Below are 27,405 nucleotides of genomic sequence, written 5' to 3' on the forward strand. Positions count from 1 at the left end.
TCGAACGCTGCCAGGGAGGGGGAGGGAACCAAAGAGGAAGTTTTCGTACTTTTCTGCGCGGAGCGGCACTAGAAACCGGAACAGGCGGGACTCGACAAGCCGGAAGGGGCAGGGCAGAGGAGGCCCTTACTGTGGTGGAGAGAGAGAGAGAGGTTCGCGCGCGTTTTGGGCCTGCTTGGGATTGTGGGCCTTACGCGGTATAATGGGGCCGCCTAGCACTGGGGAGAGATGAGGTTTCCCGCCCGCTGTGGGTTGGCGGCCCTTCGGGGGAGGAATGGCGGGCTTCCTTCCCAGCGCGGGAAAGCGGGAGGCGATGGCGGCCGCGAACGAGCGGGCGCAATTATGGCGCCGACGGGGGGGGAATTCTCCGTTTCCCACCTTGCTCCTCGACCCCTCCCCTTGCGGGGCTGCTGTGGTTCAGTCCTCAGATGCGCGCGGAGCAAAGGGGGCGGGGTTGCTTTGCGGCCAGAGGCCCGCCTTCCTCTTGGCGGCTTCCCTGCGGGCCTGGCGGCGGAGGGCCGGGCCCAGTTCGTAGCCCCGCCAGGAGGGTTATTCGGGGGTCGCGTTAACCCGGTTCTTTACTTTGACTTGCAGTGCCGCTCTTTCTCCCCGGTTCTCTCCGTGGAGCTTCTGAAACTATGTCGGAAGGAGTAGACCTCATTGATATCTACGCCGACGAGGAGTTTAACCAGGTAAGTGTTGATGCGGCCTCATTTGGGAGAGAAGGGAAAAGAGGGTAAAAGGGTCAGACCGTATTGAAGCTTCACCGTGTTACGTAGTTCGGTGTCACAGCGCGCTGATTTAACCGAACTGTTTTTTAAAAGCGATTTTAACCCTGAAGAGGATTGAATAACAAGTAATTGTTAAATTTTACTTGAGTCAGAGAGCTGGGATTAACTTTTCATATTTGCCAGTTGGTATCAATCATTTTTATCTGCAAGGAAGGAGAAATAATAATCCTTTATTTGAAGTACTTCTCATCAGTATAAATGGAGAGTGCAGTTTGGAAGAAACACTATCCTTTTTCTTGGGAAAGGCCAGTTTGGGCATGTTGAACGTTTCTTTTTAATGGGAGCAGGAAACAAAACAATATGTTATCTGCAGTGTCAAATTCACATACAGAAAATATTGAAATTAATTTAGTTCATATTTGGCTGTGCTGTTTCCTTTTTATAGAGTTACATCTTTGTTTTGTTTTGACTTGCATGTTGCAATTACGCCAGTTTATGTCAATACAAGTTCGGTAGTAGTCTATGCTGTATCAGTTACTGATACAGCAATAAAATAAAGCTAAATAAAACAGTGGCAAACCATCAATCATACGGTCAAATCCAGACTACTCTTATCATCAGCAGAAGGAAAACACCGGTAAAGATGTTATAGTCCTGTTCTTACAAATATTAGTTACTATTTACTAGACTGCATTAAGATTTTTAGGGATAGAATGAGCAGCCATGGATTCCGTTTTTATGCTTTGGCACAGTCAGTGAGTATCATTAACTCTTGATATTTTTAAAAGCTGCTATATTAGGTAATTTGAATGTATGAAATATAAAGGAAGAATACATTGAAAAGCGAGGGACATTTTATAATCTGATTTACTAAATTTGAGAAAAGTATATTGCTTTGGACTTTGGAAGAGGTGAGTTTCAGTCTTTGTCATTTCCTGTTTAGTCTAAATCTGTCTCCATGTATGTTGCAAACATGGCTATACGTTATTTTAAATAAATCATTGGAAAGTTGGTAGGGGAAAAACAACTTGGCAGGTAGAGGATTTGGAACCAAATCTTCATCAAGAAGAAATGCTTAGTACTAACAAATGCATGGCAGAAAGTGGTAGTGTGTTCTTCATAGCAAAGCCTGTCATCTAGTTTTGGAAGTGCCTCGGCTCATTGATAGATCTCGTGATGTACATGCAAAAGATGCCAGGTTCTATTGCTTGTATCTCCTGGTAGGATTAGAAAAGACTTGGGTCTAAAACCCTGGAGAGTTTTTGCCTATTGCTGTAGATAGTATCAGAAGAAATAGGTTAACAATTTAAGCAAAATTCTTACTTAAAAATCTTATAGTTTGGGTAAGGCACTGGGATCTTGCCTGTTTTTTTTCTTATTAAATAGCTTCTTATAACAGGTTTTAGAGATGTTCATTTGGTATTTGAGTTGAGGTGTTACAAGTCAATTACCAGTATTAAGTCATGTGCCTGTGGTTTGTATCATGGGGCAAAGCAGCTTCATTTCTCCTTGATAGTCTTGCACTTTACTCAGCCAGCAGCACCCCACAAGAATCCTGATGTATATTTTTTAGATATCTGTATCTATTTGAGGTACAGTCAGCAACCTTTTTGAATAATTAAAATTTGCTGTCTGGATATCAGTTTGAAGCTTCCTTTTGGGGTCACAGGTTTGAGTGCCTAATACTGTGTCCATGTTGTATTTTCAGGTTAAAATTGTGTACATTTTCATTCTGACAATATTTTTGTCACCTCAGATTTGCAATCAGGGCAAAGAGGATACTTCGATAATTTTGTCAGCATGCTGGGCAATTTGCAGTATAAGAAGTGTTCATTGCATGCTACAAAGTCTGCTGTGCTAATTATTGTTTTGATGCTCCACAGATCCAAGTAGTGATATTAACTCATAATAGGATAATTGGATGGATGTTTGTTTTTTGTATTTAAAGTTGGATTACAAAAATCAGGAAACAATGCATGTCATTCCTTGGCCCATGCTTGTGTTAATTCTTCATACTTTTATGTCTCTATTAGCTAAAACAGGTGCCTTAGTGGATTACATCATTGATTAATTGTGTCCACCTATGTTTCCACAATGTCCTGAATTCACAATTATTTGTTTTTTAGAACTAATTAGTGAGTTGATTTGTGAAGGTCTTCTGTTCTGGCAGGTTTTAATTGTATTTACTCCCTGATACAGATGTAGTTTTATGTTTCTTTTTTCCTGAAAATCCTGGTAGAAGTTGGAGAGAGAAAAAGCAAAGGAAGTAAGAAATGCTTCAAAAGGGTTCTATGATTTTTGCAGTCCTGCATTATATGCATTAAGACTGTTTTTGTTTATAATAACATGTTCCTCTATTTCCTTGTTAAAGTGTAATTATGTAGTTGTCCTAGTTTAATTTGCTTGAGGGAGAGAAGTAACTTTTTGAAGCTATCTATTTCCATAGGTTCATCTTGCCTTGGGTCCTCTGTAGGCCATGTGTAAATTGCTGCATATCCTTTTGAGTGAACTGATTAAAAAGTAGTAGAATGAATATACGGACTCATGTTTGCCTGTAATTTGCATTTCTTGACAGCACATATCATAGGAACTTGTGTCTGTGTTCATACATAGATGTTCAGATAAATCCCCAAAGGGCTTTGGTTGCTTTTGTGATAGATCATTTGCTACTATGATTTGTTGAATGGATTTTGGCCTGTATGCTAATAAGCATCTGCAGCAGGTGGCAGTGTGCAGCCAATATTGGCCAATTCTAACAAAACTAAGTAAGGTCAGATCAGCTTAGTGTTTAGATAAGAAACCATCAGGATTTAATTTGGCTGGTATAATAGATTGGAAGATTGAAAAAAATATTCTGGAAAAAAAGGAATGGTGAGCCACTTCCATATTGCTGCCAAGAAAATATTATAGACTGTTTTCAGGAGTGACATGGATTTGTCATTGCCTGTGAACTTGACTTAAAGGAGTCTTGACTTTTAGCACTGTGCCTCCATAGGCAGAGAACTTAGTTGTCTCTGAGCAAAAAAATGAGAAGCTGGCTGTGAAAATCTGTAAACTGAAGCATTACAATACTGCTCTTTTCTGTATATATCTTTTCTGGGTGGATGTGTGTTTAAGTGCTTCTGTAAAATCTGAAGTATTCACTACAGGCTTCCAAATGGTTGCTATTTCAATTATTTGCTGTGTGTGCTCATAATATAGTTTTGGATATTTTGTTATATGGGTCCTGCTTGTTCTCTTTTCATCCCGGAGTCTCCCAATTTCCATGTGTTTTAGTTGTAATATTACTATTTCATAGGTATAATGCAATATTATTTAAATGGTTATTGTAAATGTCCCATGCATTTGTGTAGTAATCTACTAGGTCACTGGCAGATTTATTTCCATGGTCTAAGCAGTCTGATTTAGAATGTCTGTTCTTTAAGCTGAGTTTCCAAAGTGTGAATATATTTGAATACTAGATCTTTATTTTGTGTGTGGAGTACTAAGCTGCATGACATCTCTGTCATGTCCTCCTTTAGTTTTTTCTAATGACTAATCTCTCCTATTTTCCTTTCATATGATCCCTGGATTGTTTTAAATGCAAGGATCCCTTTCTGTGGTGAAGTCTGGAAATACAGTGGATACTGTCAGACACTATGTATGAATTATTGTTGCATTCTGTTCTGCTGCGATATTTGGTTCCCCCTGTTATCCCTTAAGGAATTTGAATGTGCTGGTACTGTCTTTTAAAATTATTACTGTGTATTTTTAGTGGAGAAAGTAATTAATGCTTCTGAACTGTTTTTGATAGGTTATGTTATCCTTTTTAAGTAATCATATATTGTAGCTCTTCCAAGGTGAATAGGACGCCAGTGTGCATAATTTCCTTGTTTCAATTTCTTTTTTTCCTAAACAGCATTCAGTTTTGCAACGTACATGATGCAAAACTACTTCTTTAAGGGGCAGAATGCATTTTCTGAATGGCAAGATAAGTCATAGCAAGTGACCATATGTAAATTTAAAGAAAGTTAGATCTTGTAAAAATAATTCACTGGGCTTTCTAAATATGTTTTGCAATTAAGTCAGGTGTCTCCGTAAGCCAGATACTTGTTTTGCATTTCAGCAAGCTGTTCCTTCTGCATATTCAAAGAATAAAAAGTTAGGAGTTCAAGAAAAAAATATCCCCCTCTTCATTGAAAATGCAAAGGAACACATTCCATGGCTTGGATTCAGATTTCCTATGAGCAGAACCATAAAATGCTCACACAGGAAAGAGAAAGGGCAGTTTTCACTGCCTCCTAATTTTTTTTTTCTCCTTTCTTTCTTGAGGGAGTAGGACATTTTCTCACCTTTTTATCCAGTGGAAGCCTGTGCTTTCTCTTTTTCTTCCACAAATAAAAGTTCTTCCATTTGCAGAAACAGTATTCTGGATCCATTCCCATCTATTTAATTTTTGAAAAGGAAACAAACATATCATAGAACTGAACTTTATCAAGCTTATAAAAAAGGTACATGTTCAAAATTTAAAATATATTTATGTTGGATATTGTGCTTTTATCACAAATATTGTTTGAAAGGGTGATAATGTTTCTTTTAAATTCCTAGTTCACATGAAAGTATCATACCTAAAGCAACAGATTTTAACTCAAAATCATATTTGCTAAAAGATTATATGAAATCATGGCTTTTGGTTAATCAGTTGTACCTAATGGCTTTATTTACTTTTCACATTCCATTAAATATACTGTGGCAAAAATACAGAGTCATTAAACAGGCAAGGAGCAGCTGCATGAATTCATGGGTTTATGGCTGTAAGTAAAAATGAGAATACACAGTTACCTTGAAAAGGCCATGAGGAGTAACAAGTGATGCTGGGAGCATGATTAAAAAAAAAATGTAATGAGCCTGAAAAGATAAGTAACTGTTAAGACTGCGTGGTAGCAGTTAATTGCTAGAAAGCAAATCTTGAAAAGTCCTGAAAATCTTAATGTTCAGTCAAGAAGGACAGTATGTTGTATATGCTTTAAAATGTGGTATTATGTATAAATGAGAATACTTGTGTTGGTAATTATCTCTAGTTCACTTTGGAAATAATCAAAATACACTAAACCATACGTGACATACAACTTTGGTATATGTGGCTCAAAGTACTGACTATGGAAAATGAAACCTGTATTCCCCCCCCCCCCTTGTAAATGCAACAGCTAGTGTGATGCAGTGCTTAAGGTGCTGGGCTAAGGCCCAGGAGACCCAGGTTAAAGTCCATCCTCAGCCATGGAAGCTCAGTATGACCATGATTTGAAATGTAAGAGGAATAAATGGTAAAGCACATTAATTATCAGATGAAATGAAAGAAGGAAAAATGCATATGTGGTCGTGTTATGAAAGTGAAAGAAAAGGGAAGGAGGTTGTAAAAACAAATAAGAGTTGATGAATAAATGCAGAGAAATGAGAGGTTAGATTTAATTATAAATGAAAGGGTGAAATGTATCTCTAAACCTACAAATTACTGGCATAGGTGGATGCATAAGAAAGTAAGAATTCATAGGTTGATGATAATTGTGTATTATGCTCCAGTGAATGTTGGTAATGGAAGAACCAGAGATAAGCTTTGAGAAAAAATTGTACAGTATGCTAAATAGTTTGGGAAGATTTTGGGGGTATCTTATAAGGAAAAGCTAGGAAGGAGTAAGCAGAACCAGTCATCAAGCCTGTAGGAGAGTTGGGTTTCAAAACTTGCTATTCCAGCCAAGGAGAAGGGATGCTGACAGATCCGGTGAAATGCAGAATGGATGGAGTACTAAACAGGTCAGTTAAATTACAATAATGGATATCATTGAGCAGTGCATTCTTCCAGAGCAAGGCAAGAAACAGTTTTTTGGAACAGCATCTCAAGAGCAAGAAGGAACAGCACAGGATCAAGGAGCCAAAGAAGGATGCAACTTTGGAGAATCATCCTGAAGCTCAAACCACTGTTCATCAGGCAGTCAGATCCCAGAATGGAAATGTTGAGGGCCAAATGACCCTCTAATGTCAGTAGATTTGTTGGAGGTTTGTGTACATGTTCCTGTTGGATCTGAATATCAGAGATTTCCTAAGGTTTGCACAGGGGAGAAAATTATGCAAAATTCAGGATTTTAAGTTTATCTCTGGCCTTAACAGCAGAGCACAGTAACTGTCTTATATGCAAGGCCTCCCAGTTCAGTCCCTGGAATCTCCAAGTTAAAAAGAGGATAAAAAGCACTTGGAAGAGCTATAGACCAGCCAGTGCTGAGCAACAATGAACAAAAGCTAGATCTAAACCAGGTCATTTTCTATGCTCATATAAACTCCATTATTCTAAGCAATCTTGTAAAGTACACCAGGATTATATAGTTGTATACCAAGGTGCTAGCCACTTCAACATAACATCTGAGAATTCAAGAAGATCACATCCATGCTGTTCAGGGCCACCTCAAGCAAATAAAATGCAAACACAACCTGTCTATCAAATGCCTCCAGGAGCATGATTGTAATGAGTCTAATAAGTTCATTCATGCCTTGGATTGTTCCATCAGTACAGAAGAAAAGAAATGTTTTGATCTCAGAAATTACACATTCAAACTTCAGAATGCAGTGAAGGATCCTGTCCATGTCTGTTAGTTCTAAGCAAAGTAATGAGATTCTTGCACCATTACAAGTGTCTGTATCAACAACCAGGGCAATGTCTTCATATAGATATTGTGAAGTGTATGAATGTGAGAAGAAAAAAATATTGATTTAGAGAAAGCATGATAAAGTGAATAGACTTGGATTATGGAATAATTTGCATGAATATGAAGTTGGATGGCTGCCAAATTCAGTAAAACTCTTATATCATGAAAGTAAAGTACACATGATAATAAATGAAATGTTAAGTGATTGGTTCAACCATGAGCAGGGAGTAAAACAAAAATGTGTAATGTCCTCTTGATTGTTTAATATATTTATGGTGTTAGTGATGTAAACATATATGTATATGATGCTATGTTTTTGGCTCAGAACTTAAAAGATTTATAGCAAATGTTAGATTGTCTACGACGAGGACCAGGGATCTGAAAATAAATGTATCAACAACCAAGGTAGTTGTATCTGATGAAGAAAATAGGGTGAATTGGTTATAAATAGGAAGAAGGAACAGCTATAGGATTTACTGTGCTTTGAAAGTTTACTAAAAATGGATAAACGTTAAGAAACATACTTGCTGTATGTTTATCAGTAAGTTTATCATACTTGCTGTATGTTTATCAGAGGAAGCAAAAATGGTTGTGTATAAGACCATGCTTCTGTCTACTTCATTATATGGAAGAGAGAGGTGGATATGTCATATATATGGAAGAGAGAGTTGGGTATGAAAAGAGGTTACATGAAAGGGAGAGGTGGGTATGTCAAGAGAAACATAAAAGTAACTTGAATGCAGTGAGAATTGGCTACTTAAGTATGTGTAATAAAATGAGGAATGGTTGAAAATGAATGAGTGCTGAATAAAAGTGGAGGGATTCAAAAATGAATGACCAGTATAAAAAAAGTATGTTGAGTTGGTTTGTTCATACAGAGAGGATGAATGAGAATGAGCAAATATATAAAGGAAGAGCAAGTGGGTGAAGAAGAAAGTGACGACTGAGAAAGTCATAGTTGAGTTCATAGTTTATTGAATGTTGTTTGAATGGAGTTTATTGAATGTTGATAAAGAGAGATGCACTTCCAAGGTCCCATTAGGTGACAACATTTAAGGGAGGGGACCTGGAGTGCATCTACTTTATCTAACCTAGTAGGGTGGGCAGATATCCTCAGGGAGAGGCGGTCCCACAAATAACCTGGTCCTGTGCTATGTATGAAATAGAATGCTGGTACTATGAACACTGATACAATAGTATGACATTTTAGTAATACTTATTTCAATCCCAACTTATGCAAAATTTAAATCCTACTACAGCTAATAATGAAGGTTGGTTATGGTTAACAAGTTCCACAGAATTCATATTTAGCTGAATTGCGTACATTGGGTGTGGGTATTAACCACTGTATTTTGCTAGTATTCTAATATATTTTTTGATAACAGAGGGTAAATGGTTGAATTCAGGCTTATACTGCATGATAGAACCTGACTGTTTCTGTATGTCATGTATGAATTGTTGACCATTTAAAATACTGAAAAATCCTTTAAAAAGGAAGGTCTACACACTGTAGCAGCTGGCCATCCACAGGGATAATACTTTGTTCAGATTTTGCCTAAATAGATTAACTTTTCTGTACTGCCTGATGATAATGTAAACTAGGCCAGTATTAAATATGCAATTTTAGTTAGTAAAATTAATTGATATATTAGATTCTTAGCTAGATTGTGCAAGCCTGGCAAGTGGATTAAAAATAGAATTACGAATATATACACACAAGTTAGTAGGGTGTATTTTTTAACTCTTAATTTTTTAATCATCTGAGCAATTAATGACAGCTTCTTTAGAGAATCTGTATTATATTATTTTCCTCTAGTAGGTGTGTGCATGTAATTTATTTATTCAATTTTGATGCTGCCCAATTTCAGCCAACTGGGTGGTTCAAAAATAAAGAATATAAAAACAAGTAACTAGAGATACAATAACAATCTGAAAAAGAATTACAAAATAGTTACAAACTGGCAACCCACAAGATACATCAATGCAGACAACATCTCAGATGGGGTCCCAAGGCTGATGGTGGGAACTGTCCAAATCTCAGGACAACCTCATTCTAGAGGGCAGGAGCTGCTACAGAGAAGGAATGCTTCCTGGATCCCAAAAGATGGCATTGTTCAATCAAGGGGGCTTGGAGTGCATACACTCAGCCAAGCAAAAGCCATAGGAGTTAGGCAGTTCCTTGAGTAACTGGGCCCTAGAGCTTATGTGGGGTTTTATGGGTGATAACCAGCACCATGATCTTGCTGTTCGTCACTGAAGACAAATTCCTTGTATATATTTTATACTTGGTCATTAAAGTATTTTGTATCTTTTTTTTGTATGAATTGCACATGAAAACACACTGGCAGTCAGTACAGCTTGTGAATCAGAGGTGTCAGGTGGGCATGCCAGGGCAAGTCCATCACTGCACATACCACTGCATCCTGGACAAGTTGAGGCTTCCAAGCTGTCTTCGATGGCAGCCTCATGGAGAGTAGCGCATTGCAGTACTCAGGCTGTGAGGTGACAAGGGTATGAGTGTGTCACCAAATCCAGGAAGGGACACAACTGCTGCACCAGATGGAGCTGTGTAAAGGTCCTCTTGGCCACAGCTGCCACTTGCTCTTTGAACAGAAGCTGAGTCCAAGAGAACTCCCAAGTTGTGCCCTGCTCCTGAATGGGAAAGTGCAAAACCCCTGAACCTAGGCGGTCCCAGTAGCCACAACAACTTGGCCTGGGCGAGATTTAACCGAAGTCAATTTCTCCCCATCCAGGCCTGCACAGCCTCCAGGAACTACAACATCCTCACTTGACTGGCCTGGGGTTGAAAGATATAATGGGGTATCATTAGCATGCTGATGATACTGGACCCTAAATTGGTGAATGACATCACCCAGTGGTTTTGTGTAGATGTTGAACAAGAGGGGAGAAAGTGTGGAGCCCTTTGGCACCCTGCAAAGGAGGGTTCTAGGGAGTGGCCTTCCTTTGTCAACATCAACTGGAACTGGTCTTGAAGGAAGGAAGAGAATCACTCTAATACAGTACCCCCAATTCCGAGCTCTTGGAGTTGGTCCAGAAGGATACTGTGATCAACAGTATCAAAAACTGCTGAGAGATCAGAAAGCACAAGATGGATGCACTACCCCATCCTGCCTCCACCACAGGTCATCAACATGACCCAGGCTGTCTCAGTACTGAATCCTGGTCTGAAACCTGACTGAAATGGGTCTAGATAATCCACTTCCTCCAGGGTCTTTTGTATCTGCAGCCCAACCACTTTATCAACATGGTTGGTGACAGCATGATAGTTGTCTAAAACAGTTGGGTTCAAGGATGGCTTCTCGAGGAGGGAATGCACCACCTCCTCCCTCAAGAAGACTGACACCACTGAATGGATCCAAGTACTGGTTACCTCCCTGACTGCCTTAACAAGCCAGGAAGGGCCTGGGTTCAGCAAACAAGTTGCTGAAGGAACTGCACAGAGAACACTTTTAAGTGACCAACTCAGATACATCCTAGATCACACTACCAGACTGTGCCCCTGGCACCTTGGCCGGACATGCCCAGTGTGTATCTGAGCTACTTTATCTGCCAAATAGTCAGAATATTCCTCACAGCAGCTCTGTAGATGGTCCAGAATCCTGCCACTACCTAGCAGTGATTGGGTCACCCTCAGCAGGGCTGCTGGACAGCCACTGGTGGATGCAATAAGGGCAGAGAAATAATGACATTTTGCTGCCCTTAATTGCCACAAAGTCATCCTCAGTATGTGCTCTTACCCATGTTCAGTTATGGATAATTATATGAAGATAAAAGAGCACTGATAGCTCTAACTCAAAAATAAATGAATTTTGAGTGCAATTTCAGTGTGATATTAACACAATACTGTTGTTACATATGACCAGCTTGCAATCCTGTTAGCATAGGGTTAAATATAATCAGCATGCCAATGTTAGTAAGTTATATACAGTGGGGCAAAAAAGTATTTAGTCAGTCACCAATTGTGCAAGTTCTCCCACTTAAAAAGATGAGAGAGGCCTTTAATTTTCATCATAGGTATACCTCAACTATGAGAGACAACATGGGGGAAAAAATCCAGAAAATCACATTGTCTGATTTTTAAAGAATTTATTTGCAAATCATGGTGGAAAATAAGTATTTGGTCACCTACAAACAAGCAAGATGTCTGGCTCTCACAGACCTGTAACTACTTCTTTAAGAGGCTCCTCTGTCCTCCACTCGTTACCTGTAGTAATGGCACCTGTTTGACCTTGTTATCAGTATAAAAGACACCCGTCCACAACCTCAGACAGTCACACTCCAAACTCCACTATGGCCAAGACCAAAGAGCTGTCGAAGGACACCAGAAACAAAATTGTAGACCTGCACCAGGCTGGGAAGACTGAATCTGCAATAGGCAAGCAGCTTGGTGTGAAGAAATCAACTGTGGGAGCAATAATTAGAAAATGGAAGACATACAAGACCACTGATAATCTCCCTCGATCTGGGGCTCCACGCAAGATCTCACCCCGTGGGGTCAAAATGATCACAAGAACGGTGAGCAAAAATCCCAGAACCACACGGGGGGACCTAGTGAATGACCTGCAGAGAGCTGGGACCAAAGTAACAAAGGCTACCATCAGTAACACACTACGTCGCCAGGGACTCAAACCCTGCAGTGCCAGACGTGTCCCCCTGCTTAAGCCAGTACATGTCCGGGCCCGTCTGAAGTTTGCTAGAGAGCATTTGGATGATCCAGAAGAGGATTGGGAGAATGTCATATGGTCAGATGAAACCAAAGTAGAATGTTTTGGCCTAAACTCAACTCGTTGTGTTTGGAGGAGAGAGAATGCTGAGTTGCATCCAAAGAACACCATACCTACTGTGAAACATGGGGGTGGAAACATCATGCTTTGGGGCTGTTTTTCTGCAAAGGGACTAGGATGACTGATCCGTGTAAAGGAAAGAATGAATGGGGCCATGTAACGTGAGATTTTGAGTGAACACCTCCTTCCATCAGCAAGGGCATTGAAGATGAAATGTGGCTGGGTCTTTCAGCATGACAATGATCCCAAACACACCGCCCGGGCAACGAAGGAGTGGCTTCGTAAGAAGCATTTCAAGGTCCTGGAGTGGCCTAGCCAGTCTCCAGATCTCAACCCCATGGAAAACCTTTGGAGGGAGTTGAAAGTCCGTGTTGCCCAGCGACAGCCCCAGAACATCACTGCTCTAGAGGAGATCTGCATGGAGGAATGGGCCAAAATACCAGCAACAGTGTGTGAAAACCTTGTGAAGACTTACAGAAAACGTTTGACCTCTGTCATTGCCAACAAAGGATATATAACAAAGTATTGAGATGAACTTTTGATATTGACCAAATACTTATTTTCCACCATGATTTGCAAATAAATTCTTTAAAAATCAGACCATGTGATTTTCTGGATTTTTCCCCCCATTTTGTCTCTCATAGTTGAGGTATACCTATGATGAAAATTACAGGCCTCTCTCATCTTTTTAAGTGGGAGAACTTGCACAATTGGTGGTTGACTAAATACTTTTTTGCCCCACTGTAAATCTGCCCTGGGCCATCAAAGTAATGCTGTTGAGGTGTTTTCCCAGTGCCTGGAGGCTGTGCAGATCTGAATGGGTAAGAACAAGCTTGGCTCAAACCTAACAAGACTGAGTGGTTGTAGGATTTAGAGTTCCCTGTATCTAGAGATTTTCCATCCTTAATTTTGGATGGGGTGCCACTCCCCCAGATAGAGTTAGTGCAGAATCTGGAGATCCTCATGGTTCATGCTTGAGGTAGCAGCCAGGCCAGGACGATATTCGCACAGATACATCTTGTGTGCCAGTTGCAACTGTTCCTAGATCCAGAGGTATTGCTCACAGTCACCCATGCCCTAAGCACCTCCCAATTGGACTATAGCAATGCACTCTATATGGAGTTGCCCTTAAAGAGCATCTTCTGGAAACTTCAGCGGGTTCAGAATGCAATGGCACATGCAGTATGGGGGCACCTATATAACATCAATGCTATATGGTGTACACTGGTTCCTAGGAGGCTTCAAAGTGCAGTTCAAGGTACCGATTGTCACTTTTAAAGCCCTACATGGCATGGGATTAGATTACTGTGGGACAACTTATCCCCAGTGGCTTTTGCCCATCCCACTAGATCCAGTATAGTGGCCATGCTTCAGGTTCCTTCAGTGAAGCAATGTCACCTGGTGGGGCCTAGGAAGCGTGCTTTCTCTGTTACATTGCCTGCCTTATGGAATACCTTCCCACCGCAGATCCTGATGGCTCTGAATCTGTTAGCCTTGCAAAAGGCTGTGAAGACCTGACTTTTTCTTCAGGCACTGGGGCAGGATGTTAATGGAACCCAGCATAGTGTGTGTAAGATATGCAGATAATGTTATGGTGCTTCCATGTGGTTTATTTATTTACTTTTCTTTGCCACCCAGAGTTCCACTGAGCCATATACATTTACTAAATAGTACTGTTAAAAGATATAAATAAATATATAAGAAAAATCCCCTCTCACCCCTCACATGTGTGTGTGTGTGTGTGTGTGTGTGAGAGAGAGAGAGAGAGAGAGAGATTGAGCAGTGAGTTGGACCTAGGCGAAGTATGTCTTATTAAAACCAGTGTGATATCTTTTAAGTCTTGTGGTTTCAGGAAATTTAAGCAAAATTCTGGTCCTATCAATACTTGGTTTGTTCTTCCAAAGTCTTATAAAGAGGCAGTCTTGGTTTCTCAGAACAGTAGCAATTAGAACTTTCCATCCAATGTAAAATTGCTGAATTTCAAATGTCATTTTAAGGAATTTGTTAGTGGAATCATGGGAGATAATGCAGTGTCTTTTTCTGAGACAAATTTCCACGCAGTTTGATTGCCATCTCTTGCTTAATCAGGTTATTTATATCATTGATTAGGCAGCAAAGAAATATTTAGTAGGAGTCTGATTATCTGTTTTTCTGTGAAGGAATGAGAAAAAATAAGGGTATTGATTTCACATTTGTAAGTACATACAGAGCATAGAAACATAAAGCAAAAGTCTTTGTAACAGTGACAGCAGTGAGATAAGTACTCATTTCATTTAAAGAGAAATATTGGGGTCTTAGGGGCAGTAGTAAATAAATCCATCCTGCTGAACTTTTTCTTTGTTTTTTTAGGAAGAAAGATTGGACAAGTCAGCTTTACTGTGAGCTGTATAGCTCCTGTAGGAGATGATATAAGTGTAATGCTATTGCAAATATAGTAAAAGATAACTAATGTGGAGCTCTAGCCCTGAAGGTGCTAAGTGGTATCTTCCTGTTTCTAGGACTCTGAATTTAGTAATGCTGACCAGATGGATCTATATGACGATGTGCTAGCTGCCAGCTCACAACCTTCTGAAAGTTGCACTAGCAGCTCTGAGCCACCCGTTGAAAGCCGCCAAGAACAGTCTCCTAAGCCAAACAGCAAATCACCTGCTATTTTGTATACCTACAGTGGACTACGCAATAAGAGGGCTGCTGTTTATGTGGGCAGCTTTTCTTGGGTAAGTATTCTAATTTAGAACAGGAAATAAACAGTATAATAGGTTGGCTTTTTACAAAACACTTACTGATAATTTCAAAGAGCGGGGTGCATTATATGCTTTTGTCATATGTATTTGTCATACTTTGACTTGCACTAAAGTATCTGCAATAGCCATAGATGCACTAATTGGTTAAAGCACTTATTCTGGGTTACAAAACATCATATAACATAATACATTTTCTTCTGGTACAGGCAGTTCTTTTTAACAACAGAGGCGATAGCTCTGTTGGTATATAGCTGAGGAGAAAAATAGTTACCATTTCTGCTCTTTCTGCTAGCAATCATTTGGACAAAGATTTGATGAAAAATTAATTTAGCTGGTTTAAAAGGTCTGCCTTTTAAACCAGGACTGCTATTTTGGGGCTACAGAAATCTGGATGATCATTAGATGGCAGCAGAAGAGTTAATTCTGGATCATCTAGATTTTAGTAACTCAGATATGGTAGCTCTATTCTAAATTGCTGCTGTGTTCTCCTCCTGCCCCCTCCAAAAACCCTCTACTGAAGTGAATGTGTAGTAAGAGGAAATAGTGTAGGGTAAAGAAATGTAGTGAGAGCTCAGCAAACGAAAATTGTAGCATTGTATTGTTTTATTAATTAAAAAACTAGAGATCATACAAAGGTTTCAGATATAATATTGTGATTTTTTGTCTCGTCATATACAGTGGACAACTGACCAGCAGTTGACCAGAATAATCCGCTCTGTAGGTGTTTATGATGTTGTGGAGCTGAAATTTGCTGAGAACAGAGCCAACGGCCAATCTAAAGGGTGAGCAATGCAAGACTTCTTTGTTAATGATTGTAACATGAAGGGCAGTCATTATGGAAGACATTATAGAGTGATCCAGGGTACTTTATGATAGTTAATGTACATGAAAGTATGCATGCAACACCTAGAAGGTGTAACAAGTAATCCAGAAGAAGATGCACTGGATCCACTTCCATAGAGTAATGACTGCTGAATTGTTGCTCTCTTTAGTAGAATTCTGTCACAGATTCCTTTGAGGGAGAGATTTGGGAGAAATCCATGACAAGAAAAGGCAGCCCAAAGGAAGTTTGGCTAGTGGTCATCCAATTCTCAGAAAACACTTCCCAGAGTAACTGTCATTGTACTTTTTAAAAAAGGAGAGGGCTAAGAAATCTCTTCAAGCTGGGTTCTTTCAAAAAAGGCTTCCTTTTCTGGAATGATCTCTTGGCAGTTTGGAAATGCATATGTTTCAAGAGAGTTTACTCAAGACCAGAAAACTGTCTGGCCAAGGCACGTGCTTGAACAAAGAGCCATTCTGGCTCTTTGAATATGGCTTTGTTTTTGAAGAAGCTGAATGTTTTGCACTATGCCTGTATAACAGAAATTGGCTATTTTGGCAAAACTCACATTGGCTTTTGAATGCTGTTCTAGGACCATGCTTCAAAAAAATGATAGGACCGCTATAAAGAAAGGAATGAAAGAAATGCTGATTAACTTGATTTAAACATTAGTTATGATTAGTTGCCTTTAACTTAAGGTTCAGGAACATGCAAAACATTTCAGACTTGAAATGGATAGAAAAGATGTTTCAAACTTAGAGCATTTTGCACACCCCTGTATTAAGTATCTATAAAATGAATTGTTCCCCCATTATATGTGTATGTGTGCCCTCTCTGAGAAACCTGTGCTTACTCCTCCTCCACTTCCATAGCAGGATTTCTGAAAGGAAGAGAGAAGCAGTTTGTTTGCAGGAAAAGCAGACAGCTGAGATCAAGGGTGTGAAAGGAGGAACAGAGTGAAAAGGAATAGAAAAGGGAAAAAGCTAAAGAGAGAGAATGGCCAAGTGAAAAAGGGAGACAGAAAAACAGAGAAATTGGGTGAAGTTATTTAACCTAAACTTTTAACTGTTTGGCAGTAAGGAGATGAGGTGGGCAAAGGAAAGAAATGAAGATACTGTTAGGTGGAATGCTGCAGAGGTGAAGAGACAAAGCAATAGAGCAGGCCATTGGAGGGAAGCTGCTTTCCCTGCCCCTAATGTGTAATGTGAGGAAAGCTGGGAATTTGCAGTTGTAAGAGGATGGCTGATTGTTCCCTTCCCTTCCCCTTGTTTAGATGGTACTCCTTACAAGAGTTTCCTAACAGTCTTCAGATGATTTTTCTGTGGCTCTTTGAACAGATACGCAGAAGTGGTTGTTGCTTCTGAGAACTCAGTCCACAAACTTCTAGAGCTGCTACCAGGGAAGATTCTGAATGGAGATAAAATGGAAGTGAAGTTGGCTACCCGGCAAAACCTTGCACAGTTTGAGGCACAGGCCCGAAAACGTAAGTTTAGCTGGGTGGTATGCTAGCCGAATAGGTAGCAAAGCAGAGAAGGAGGCATTGGTTAGTTTTTTTGAGAATCTTGAGCAGAGCTCTGTAGACCAGAAGCAAATTAATTTGCATTTGCAGAAGTATGAATACTTTTTTTGCGGGGGGGTGTGTGATTAGTTTTAAGTCTAATTAAAGCCCATCAAAGCATCTTGCTTACCATCTCCAAATTGTATGGGCTTAACTCTGAAGGCTGTTGTCATATCTGAAACCTTCCATATCTATTAATAGCTGCACTCTAAACTTCTTCGAGAGTTTTTGTGTCTCTGAAGGGGAAAGGTGGTAATATTCTGTTTGAGACCTCACCTTGACCATTGAAAAATAGCAGTAGATGTCTTGTTTGTTTCTGTTCAGTTTCTTCATTGACTTCTTTAAGAGAATGATGTTGTAAGTCCCACTGTCATCCAGGATTAATTTAATTTGATTTATTGAATTTTTATCCTGCTTTTCATTCCAGAGCTGAAGGTAGCATACATATAGCACTCTTGTCATCCTATTTTTTCTCACAACAGTTCTTTCTGTGAGGTAGGTTGGGCAAAAGAGAATGACTGGCCCAAAGTCATCCACTGACCTTCCACCACTAAATGTGGACTAGAACTTTAGTCTCCCCACTCCTAATAAAACACCTTAACCACTACACCACACTGGTGTGTGGGAAAGGCTGAAAGAAATAGAACTTGATCAGCCAAATAGCTAATTCCCACTGTCATGTTGCAATTTTATCGGGCATACCAGTTTTGTGTTTCAGTGACTTTTGTGATTTGTCCTAGACAATGGTTGGATATCAGTATTGCAAATAATTTCTATGTTGAGGGGGTGATAATGATAGTACAGGTATTCCTCGACTTACAATCACAATTGGGACTGGAACTTCTGATGCTAAGCAATGCAGTCATAAATGAGTTGTGCCTAATTTTACTACCTTTTTGCCAGTTGTTAAGCGAATCACCCAGTTGTTAAGCAAATCTGGCTTCCCTCATTGACTGCTTGTCGGAAGCCCTCTGGGAAGCTTGCAAATAGCAATCCTGTGACCCCAGGACACTGCAACCATTGCAAATACATGTGGGTTGCCAAGCACCCAAATTTTGATCACGTGACTGTGGGGATGCTGCAACAGTCGTAAGCACGAGGACTGGTCATAAGACACTTTTTCAGAGCCATCATAACTTTCAAATGGTCATTAAACAAATGGTTGTAAGTCAAGCACTACCTGTAGTTTCTTTCTATGTAGTAAAAATATCAATAGGTGTTGGCTGCAGAAATTGCTGTTAAGCACACAAACCATGGCACATTACCATTTTGGACAAAGCCTTTGTAAATAACTTTCAACACTTTAATTCCTTTCTCAAAGGACCTGAGCGATACAAATTTATCATTTTTTACTATTTTCTATCCTTACCCTTAAGGTTTTCTTGGCAATATTTTTGGAAATGGTTTGCCATTGCCTTCTTCCTAGGACTGAGAGAGTGACTAGCCCAAGGTCACCCAGCTGACTTAGTGCCTAAGGCAGGACTAGAACCCATGGTCTTAGTTTGGTTCCTAAATCACTGCACCAAACTCTTTCTCCACAGAGACTACAGGGACTTGTCCAGGCAGTCGCCAAGAATCAACACTGACTCAGAGGCGCCAACCCCTCCACTTAACGTAGCTTACAAAATCAGTGTGATAAAAGACCGACATGCACACACACACTCCTCAGTTCAGAGTTCCTTTTTAGTATTGTCTCCCACATATTATAATGATCACCAAAAGTGATTTTAACTGAGTGTAAAGTGAATTAATATAATTCAGACGCTTGCTTATTTTGAAATATGAAGGTTGTCGTATATTAGAATATCCAATACTTGTCGCCAGTTTTACACAATTGTACCATTTATATGATGGTTACATAATAGATTTCTGTGACCATAATTATTGTGTATTATTGGGATTGTATGATCGTGCCTTTTTTTTTTTTTGAAGTATTTCTTAGTTGTATTTACAGTTGGAAGTATTTTTGCAAGAATTATGCCTCATTGGAATAAGATTACAAAGTAGGTTCCAGTTCATATATCCACAATCTTTTGATTTCAGCTTCTTTCAGTTATGAAAAATCCTTTCTCTATAATAAGAGTCTTAATTTTAAAAAAACTTATCTCATTGTACAGAGTTGTTAAGCTTATTATAGACTGAAATTCATAAGCCTCATAAATGTTGGACAACTTTAAAAAAGTTGGAATTTAAAACAAAAATAGTGGCTGTATTCAGACATTTTAAAATCCCTGTAAATACCTCTAATGAATTTCCATATAGTTTTATTATTTCTGTGGAATCCATGACTACTCAATAAGAACAAAAATGATTTTTTTTCAGATAAATCTGGTGGTTTTCTGTCTTCATAACCAATCAACTGACCCATGGAACAGTAGTAGACAACATTCAATACCTTGCAAAAATATCATTTTTAATATTACATTAAGAAATAGTGTTCTTACATCCATAACTATCCATGTAATTGTCTCTATATTAAATTCTATAAATCAAAGCTACTAATATTGAATGATTATCTTATCAGACCAAAAGTTTCACTATTCCAAAGGTATTGGTTATTTTATATAGAAGAAAAGATAGATGTATTTTCCCATTTGAATTATCTGTGGGTTAGTAATGCAAATTTTGCATTAACCTTATCCATGAATCCAAAGTTTATGCTTCCAATAGCATCTGAAGTTAGAACAGATTGATTTTGTGAAGTTGATGAGTCACTCATTTTTATAGCTGTTCAGAAAGTAGTTTGGTGTGTATATACAATACAATACAATACAATACATCTAGTGCATCTCATTTATCTTGTGCACCCAAAAATCTTGATGTTAGACCTTGATAGTTTATTTTCTCTTTCAAGGATTTTGTAAGCAGTATGTTTCTTAAGTAATTATCATTTCAGTTAAAGGCTATTACAACTTAAAAGTACTTAACAAAAGAGTAGCTTTCACTGTATTACTGATTTCACTGTAGAAATTTGTCTTTGAATAATGAATGCAGTGCTTTTGTCATGAGAAATGATGTTTTTATCCACTAGTTAGCTGAAATGTCAAGTAAATTTTATTTGAAAAATAATTGAATGAGCTGGAAAGATATTCTTGATGCATTTGACTTGAATCCATTGGATTGACTTAATTTGTCTGTCACAGTAATGTCTGTCTGCTGATGGAACTTCATCTGTTAGTAGATTATAATTCTTCAATCCTGAAAGCAGTACCACCTTTCTCCCCAAATCTGCTCTAGATAGGAAGGGGAGATCTCATTGCACAAATGGAACTGGGGCTTCTTGATATTGGCTGTAGCCCATAAACTTAATTCCTAATCTGGCTCATAATTATCTGGATAATGGTTCTGATTCACTATTTGGATGCAGAGTAATTCAGAGGTGTAGTTATGATTAGATCTGGGCCCTTTTTGCTTTAGCTTTTTGCCTTTCAATTAGAATTAGATATGTTACTTCCTAAAAGCAATGCCAGATGTTTGTTTTGCATGTAATTATAAGATTGGAAAGAAAAAGATAGGTTGTAAGTTTATTATGAGACTATAGCAATAATTTTTTTTCTCATAGTCTTCCATGATGTGATAAATTACAATATGCTGGCTTTACTTAATTCCTTATAAATACTATTTATTATATCTGCAGCAGTGAGTTATTCAAGCATATCCATAGCATGTTCTGATTCATCTTTTGTCAGTGTCATATTTCTAGTTCATCATTTTTTCTCATGCTTTCCTGACTTCGCTTTTTCTTTGAGTATTCAATCTGTGTCTTTCTTACAAATATTGTGATTTTAAACCAATACCTAGCCAACCAAACCATACCTACCTAGTATGACTCTTCTAAAATGGGTATTATCAGTAGTATGTATTTCTTGCATTGCATCTGTATTTCACAGTTGTATTTGTGACCAAAAGGCAAAGTTCATGTCACCTTCTAAGCTTGACATGAGAAATAAATTACCATTATGATATCTAATGTACTAAGATTGGCTATAATTGAGAAGTGTTCAAGTCTTGCTTTAGCTGCAATATTAATAAAATGCATAAATAAAAAAATGTTTATGCACCCACCTATTGTAACAGATACTGAATGGAAACACTGTTACAGTATTTCATGAAGTATCTCTCTCTTGTTTATAATCTTCACATTGTGGCTGCCTCTGCTAACATAGCACACAAGTATGAATGAAACGAGTTTCATGGCAAAAATTGGGAATGCCTATTTCAGTTGTTGTGAAGAAGATATCTGGATCTCTCTTAGAAAGTTTAAGCCCTGTGTGAGCATAAGAGCAGAATCCATCCTTCACATAACATAACTGATCAGAAACTAGAACAAAGTGGGATTTTATTTCAAGGAAGTGATGTGACAAGCATATGAATTGGAAGCTTATATTGTACCAAACGAAAACCCTGTACCACCCATATGCTTAATACTTTTCCTCATTTGTGATGTCAACAGGGGTGCCTCCGAGGGCTCACTCAAGGGATTCCTCAGATTCTGTTGATGGCCGAGCGACTCCAACAGAGAATGCTGTGCCACCGCCACGCATTGAGAAACCTCCTGTTTTACCTTTCTTCAACCGTCCTCCCTCTGCGCTTCCTCTCATGGGGCTGCCCCCTCCACCAATACCCCCTCCTCCACCACTTTCTTCCAGTTTTGGAGTTCCACCTCCCCCACCTGGTATTCATTACCAGCACCTCATGCCCCCTCCACCTCGACTTCCCCCCCATCTAACTGTGCCACCTCCAGGGGCAGTGCCACCTGCCTTACACCTCAATCCAGCCTTCTTCCCACCCCCAAATGCAGCCATGGGGCCTCCACCTGATGCCTACAGCAAGGCTTCTGCACCATATAATCACAGCAGGTGAGAGCAAGCCCGCTCTTAAGAATGTGAGAAGAACTTGAAACTGGAAGCAATGCAAGAATAGCATCTAGGTCTAATTCAAAAAGGGACTTTTTATATTATTTGTTAGGATAGAAAAAATGATGTTCTAACTGGGCAATATAGAAATGCCAGAAAATGCCTCAGATCACAGGGAAAGATTTCATTACTTAAGAGTCTTAAGGATGCTATATCTGCTAATATCTGCTGTTGTGGGGAGTGGGAGAGAAGTATATATTCAGCAACACACTGCCTTTTTTTGGGAAGGCTGTCAACCATGTATGGTGGACGAAGGACTTTGTCATAATTCTGCTTGAAAAATTTGTCCTCTGCCTCTGAATGATGGGTGCATTCTTGTGTACTGCAGCCGGGAATTGGGCCCGTTACCTCCCCCTGTTGGTGAAGCAGAATTTGATGATATCATGAACAGGAATCGAGCAATTTCCAGCAGTGCCATATCCAAGGCTGTATCTGGGGCCAGTGCAGGTAACCACAGTTGGTTAACACTGTCTTTCCTTCCTAGCTCAGGCTTCGGTCTTAACACCTTGTTTTTGTTCTTATGCTGCAGGGGATTACAGTGATGCTATTGAGACCCTGCTCACAGCCATTGCTGTGATTAAACAGTCACGTGTAGCAAATGATGAGCGGTGTCGGGTCCTTATCTCTTCGCTTAAGGATTGTCTTCATGGCATTGAAGCCAAGTCTTACAGCATGGGCACTGGTAGCAGCAGCAGCAGCAGTTCCTCCAGGTGAATTTCAGCAAGCAGAACTACTCGTGTTCATCTAGCTGAATTTATTTTATCTGCTTTTTTCTCTCCTTGGGAATTTGTACAACCACATAAACAATGTGTCCTTTTGTAGGAAAGTATCCGCAAGTTTATGCTTTTTACCATACTTGATATTTCTTGTTATTTCCCAGAAAAAGACATCGGTCACGGGATAGGTCACCCAGTCGGTCACGTGAGAGCAGTAGGAGGCATCGAGATGTGGTTCATAATGAAGATCGACATGAGGACTATTTCCAGGAAAGAAGCCGGGAGCATGAGAGGCACAGAGACAGGGACAGAGAAAGAGATCGACATCATTGAGAGAAGTGAGAAAGTTTTCTGGATGGGGCAAGGAGATGTTAATACTCCTGTCTGTTTTTCTGTCGTCCTTCATTCCTTTAAAAAAAAAAAAAAAACAACCTGCCTCTTCCCTCATATTGGGTCTCATGCTCCTTTACCTACTGTTGACTAGCAGAATCAGTAGTAAGCACTGGGCAGGAGAGGTGATATTATATTTAGGCTTGAATCCTGGTTTTTCTTTCTTCATTTGTGGGCATTTGATTTTCAGTGCTTTGTAAAGCTCAGTTGGTTCAGAATTTTTGATGTCTTGAAGGATTAGAAAATAACTTCATTTGTCTTCCTGTTATTGCTGATTCCTTTTTATATGAAGTAGTTTCAAGTGCATCGAATGGAGGATTTTGCATCCAATGCCAGCATCCTATATAAGGCTGTAAATGTTGGTTTCCAACACCTTCCCCCCCCCCCCCCCGCACATACACACTTTAGGTTTAAGAGGATAAATGTTGGTATTTTAAGCCAGGGATTCTCAAATATCATGCCATGACCACTAAAATAATAAATCTGTTTTTATGGATCGGGACACACACACATATTGGGATGAATAAATCTGTCAAACTCTGAGCTGGACTGAATCTCAGTCAGAGCTTCCTCCTAGGGCTGGGTTCTCCTTTGCAAGCCTTTGTACCTGCAAAAGTGCCTCCTGCCCAAGGGCATCCTGTTAGCATTGAGGCATCCTTGCCCATTCTGATCTTCCTGAGTAGTGTCATTCTGGGTCATAGAGCTCAGCTCAAGCAGCTGTCTTCTTGTCGTGGGGCATCCTCCTGCTACAAGTAGAAGAGGCACAGGACTTAGACTGCCTGGACTGAGTGCACAGGATGAGTGCCAGAATCTGGCATCATCTTCCTTCAAGAAATAGAAGAGGGGCAATTCTGGGCTGCTGAATGGGTGTACAGGCTCAATGCCAGGACCCAGTGTGATGGCCCCCGGGAAGAGTCAGCCTTGGAAGAGGAGAAACTTGCTGGTCTGATCTTTCCCCTCTTAGGGTGATTGAAGAAAAGCCTAGATCCAGCACCAGTAACTCAGCAAAGCAGCCCACATCCAGGTAGAGTGGGAGCAAGTGGGACCATCCTCATTATGCTCATGAACCCCATGGCGGATCACAACCCATATTTTGAGAACTCCTGCCTTGAGCCTGCAGGGATGTAAGGAAGCACAGCACCACTTAAGAACAGCACCTTCTCCAAAAATAGGCTGGTTTTTCCTGTTTTGTTTTTTGTTTTGTTTTTTTTCAGGGAAAATGACCACATTGCTGGCCATGCCCCCTGTGACCCCAAAGCAAGGCAGGAAAGTGAACTGTGGCCCCTGGGCCAAAAAGGATTATCCAGCATTGCTGTAGATAATCAGACCAGAGCTTCTAATTTAACTACTTAAACAAGAAGGAAATCCTGAAGTACATTTGTGCAGAATCTGCTTTGTTCCTTCCTGGGTGAAGTATATGTCTAAATTCATATCTTATTTCAGAAGGGGAAATAGACTAATACTAGTAACATATTTTTTTCTAAAAAGAATCTCTCTCAAATGTAACTGGTTTTATTCCACTGTAATCTGCTCTGGGTAAAATGGAATTGAAAACTTCAAAAAGAACTAAAATACAACCTTTTGATTTCCACCTATTTCTGGATAGTTGCATAGGACCTGAGGTGGTGTTCTTTTTTGATAGATACCATTCTGTGATGGGAAGAAATAGTTGGATTATGCCTAGTATATATAATTCAGTGGCGGAATAAACTTGGCTTCAAATCCTAGTCCAGGTCAACTATGGTCTGAAACAACCCTCAAGTTTCACTTCCCTTTTATATGTAGGAATTCACTCTTGGAATTGCATTTTTTCTAAACTATGGTCTCGAAAGCACCTATAGAAGTGACTGATATTTCCTGTTTCTTTCCTTTGCAGGGATGTTGGAAGCATTCAGTGTTTTTATGGACTTGTATCTCCTGTCCTTAATCAAGACTAAAGGATGGAGGATTCTCCACCCACTCCTTCCCACTGCCCTCTGCTCTTTCCAGACCCCTTGGAAGTGACTTTGCCTGCAGGACTCCATCTGGCACACTATGGCATTGAGACTTGAGTTCTTCCTAAGTGTGCTGCTGCTGCTGTTGCTTGATGGAGGAACACTGAATGACTTGGAGTTTGGGAGGGGTTGTCTGAGCCACTGTGACCAGGGGGCCATTTCAATCCATGGATTCTTGGACCCAAAGAGAATGGTGCTTTCCACAGAGGTCTGTCACCTCTTTCCTTTCCATGGCGTTTTAGAAACACCCGGGGAGGAATCCATCCAGCTTCTCTCCTGTAGGAAGATCTCATGCTTCAGCACAGCACAAGGTATATTACCATAGCCTCACTGGAGCTTGTGTTCAAAATTCAAACTGCATTGTCTTCTTAGGCATCAGTGCATAGAGTCCTCCTTAATTCTGATCCTTTTTCCAAAGCAGCTTCAGTCTTGCACTCTAACAGCTCTGTACACAGCTTAGAAAAGTTTTGTTTTCCTTTTCTGGGATGGCGAACAGGCTAGTTGCTGCTTCCAGTCATGCCTCTCCTTAATTCCTGAAAATTGTCAAACCAATTTAAACTAACTTCTTACAGGAGGGGCTGTGCTGCTCAGCTTGCCCACAAAATGGAGTTTCCCTTAAGAAATAAATCTGCCTTTGGCTATTGCAGGAACTCTCTCCACGGGTGATTTACTGACAAATTCCTTGCTTTGTTTCATGCAGTAGCTGCTCTGATTGTAACTTCTTACACACACTTTTTTTTCAAGGCCATCCTTTCCCAGTATACCACCTTCCTTGTTGTAGAGGAAGAGTTGTGAATAGATGCAGGAACATGGAATTGGGGCAAAGTTAAGCTGAGGCTTCTGGACACTATTGGTTGGAGTACACCTTGAGCATTTTAAATTTTGTGTGATGTAAGTGTTGAATTAAGGTCCAAAACTACCCTTGCCCCCCTCCTCATTTGGAATTTTCACTTTGATGGGATTCACTCACACGTTTGCTTCAGATGACATAAAATGTCAGTGGTCTCTGGCATGCCAGCCTAGGGAATGAACAAGCATTTAATTTTTATTATGTAAACATAGAACTAGGATTCCTAGATCCAGTGAGCCTTTCAGCTGGCAACCAATTGAGGCCAGAAATATCATATTACATGAGGATCCTTATGGAAAAACAGTGGCTGCAGAATTCTTGATTCAAGTGTCATCTTTGAGATGGAACCTTTTGAGGTGTGCATTTTAGTTTTCAGTGCTCCATCCTAGCCTGAGCACCCCAGTTACATAAAATCAAGATACCCTGGATTTCTTTAGCATCTGTTACATTGATGAACACTTATTGTGACTATCCAACTGCATGGTGAAGCCCCCCTCATAGAAGGATCTGTCTTGTCTCACAGAACAGTTGGATAGATTAAAGAGGATGACTGGTGTCACCAAGGGATGTGATGCCTCCTTTTGTGCTGTTGATCCAAGAGGGTCAAGGTCAGTGTTTTTTTAAGAGGAAAAAAAAAAGTTAATGTAAGCCAGCAGAGAGAGCTTAAACTGTAAAGTATACAATATGGATTGGAAAAGTTGCTTTTTACCTAATGGGACATTTTTAGTTTGTTTTGAAATAATGGAAGAAAATAAAAGAAGAAAAACAGACAACAGAAAACATAACTTCGGTTCCCTTCTACTCTCCCACTCCTGTTCTTCGTGATTTGATTTGTTTGTCTTTTTCTGATAGGTTGGAAATTGTGTAATAAACTTGATGATATTGTCAATCTTTTATACTGCATTGTATTGTTTCTTTTCTTTTCTTTTTGTAAGTTTTAAAAGGGAGGGTGAGTTGTTTTTTTAGAAATCTCCATTAAAAAAAGATTGTAGGGGGAGGGATGGGGCTAAATGTGACTTAGATACGTCAGTGAAGATGTATAAATAAGGCAGGTGCCATGTTCTAGCTGGGTACTAGCCCTTGTACAACCATGGCTTTATGTAATGCTAAACTAGTTCAAAAACCACTTTGTGTACAAAAATTAAAATGCCTTTTTAAAAGATTAAACTTCTATCTCATCATTATATTTAACTATTCAGACTTC

General features: G+C 39.7%; 1 protein-coding gene across 2 annotated transcripts; it reads left to right on the plus strand.

The window, feature by feature from the left end:
- Positions 1-27: 27 nt before the first annotated feature.
- Positions 28-27,346, plus strand: CPSF7 (cleavage and polyadenylation specific factor 7). 2 transcript variants are annotated; one of them, XM_025174499.2, is made up of 10 exons: positions 28-152; positions 595-692; positions 14,712-14,930; positions 15,636-15,739; positions 17,115-17,260; positions 21,789-22,194; positions 22,580-22,698; positions 22,781-22,961; positions 23,132-23,305; positions 25,234-27,346. In XM_025174499.2, the coding sequence occupies exons 2-9, from the start codon at positions 639-641 to the stop codon at positions 23,298-23,300; spliced, it is 1,398 nt and encodes a 465-aa protein (XP_025030267.1). In that variant the 5' UTR covers positions 28-152; positions 595-638; the 3' UTR covers positions 23,301-23,305; positions 25,234-27,346. The 2 variants fall into 2 exon arrangements, with proteins under 2 accessions (XP_025030267.1, XP_007440438.1); XM_007440376.4 differs by having other exon boundaries at positions 116-197.
- The last annotated feature ends 59 nt before the right edge of the window (positions 27,347-27,405 follow it).

This window comes from Python bivittatus, unplaced genomic scaffold, assembly GCF_059951505.1.
Source record: "Python bivittatus isolate LINGU-HERP-01145 unplaced genomic scaffold, Pbiv_v1 ctg000480_np1212, whole genome shotgun sequence".
Taxonomy (NCBI): Eukaryota; Metazoa; Chordata; class Lepidosauria; order Squamata; family Pythonidae; genus Python; species Python bivittatus.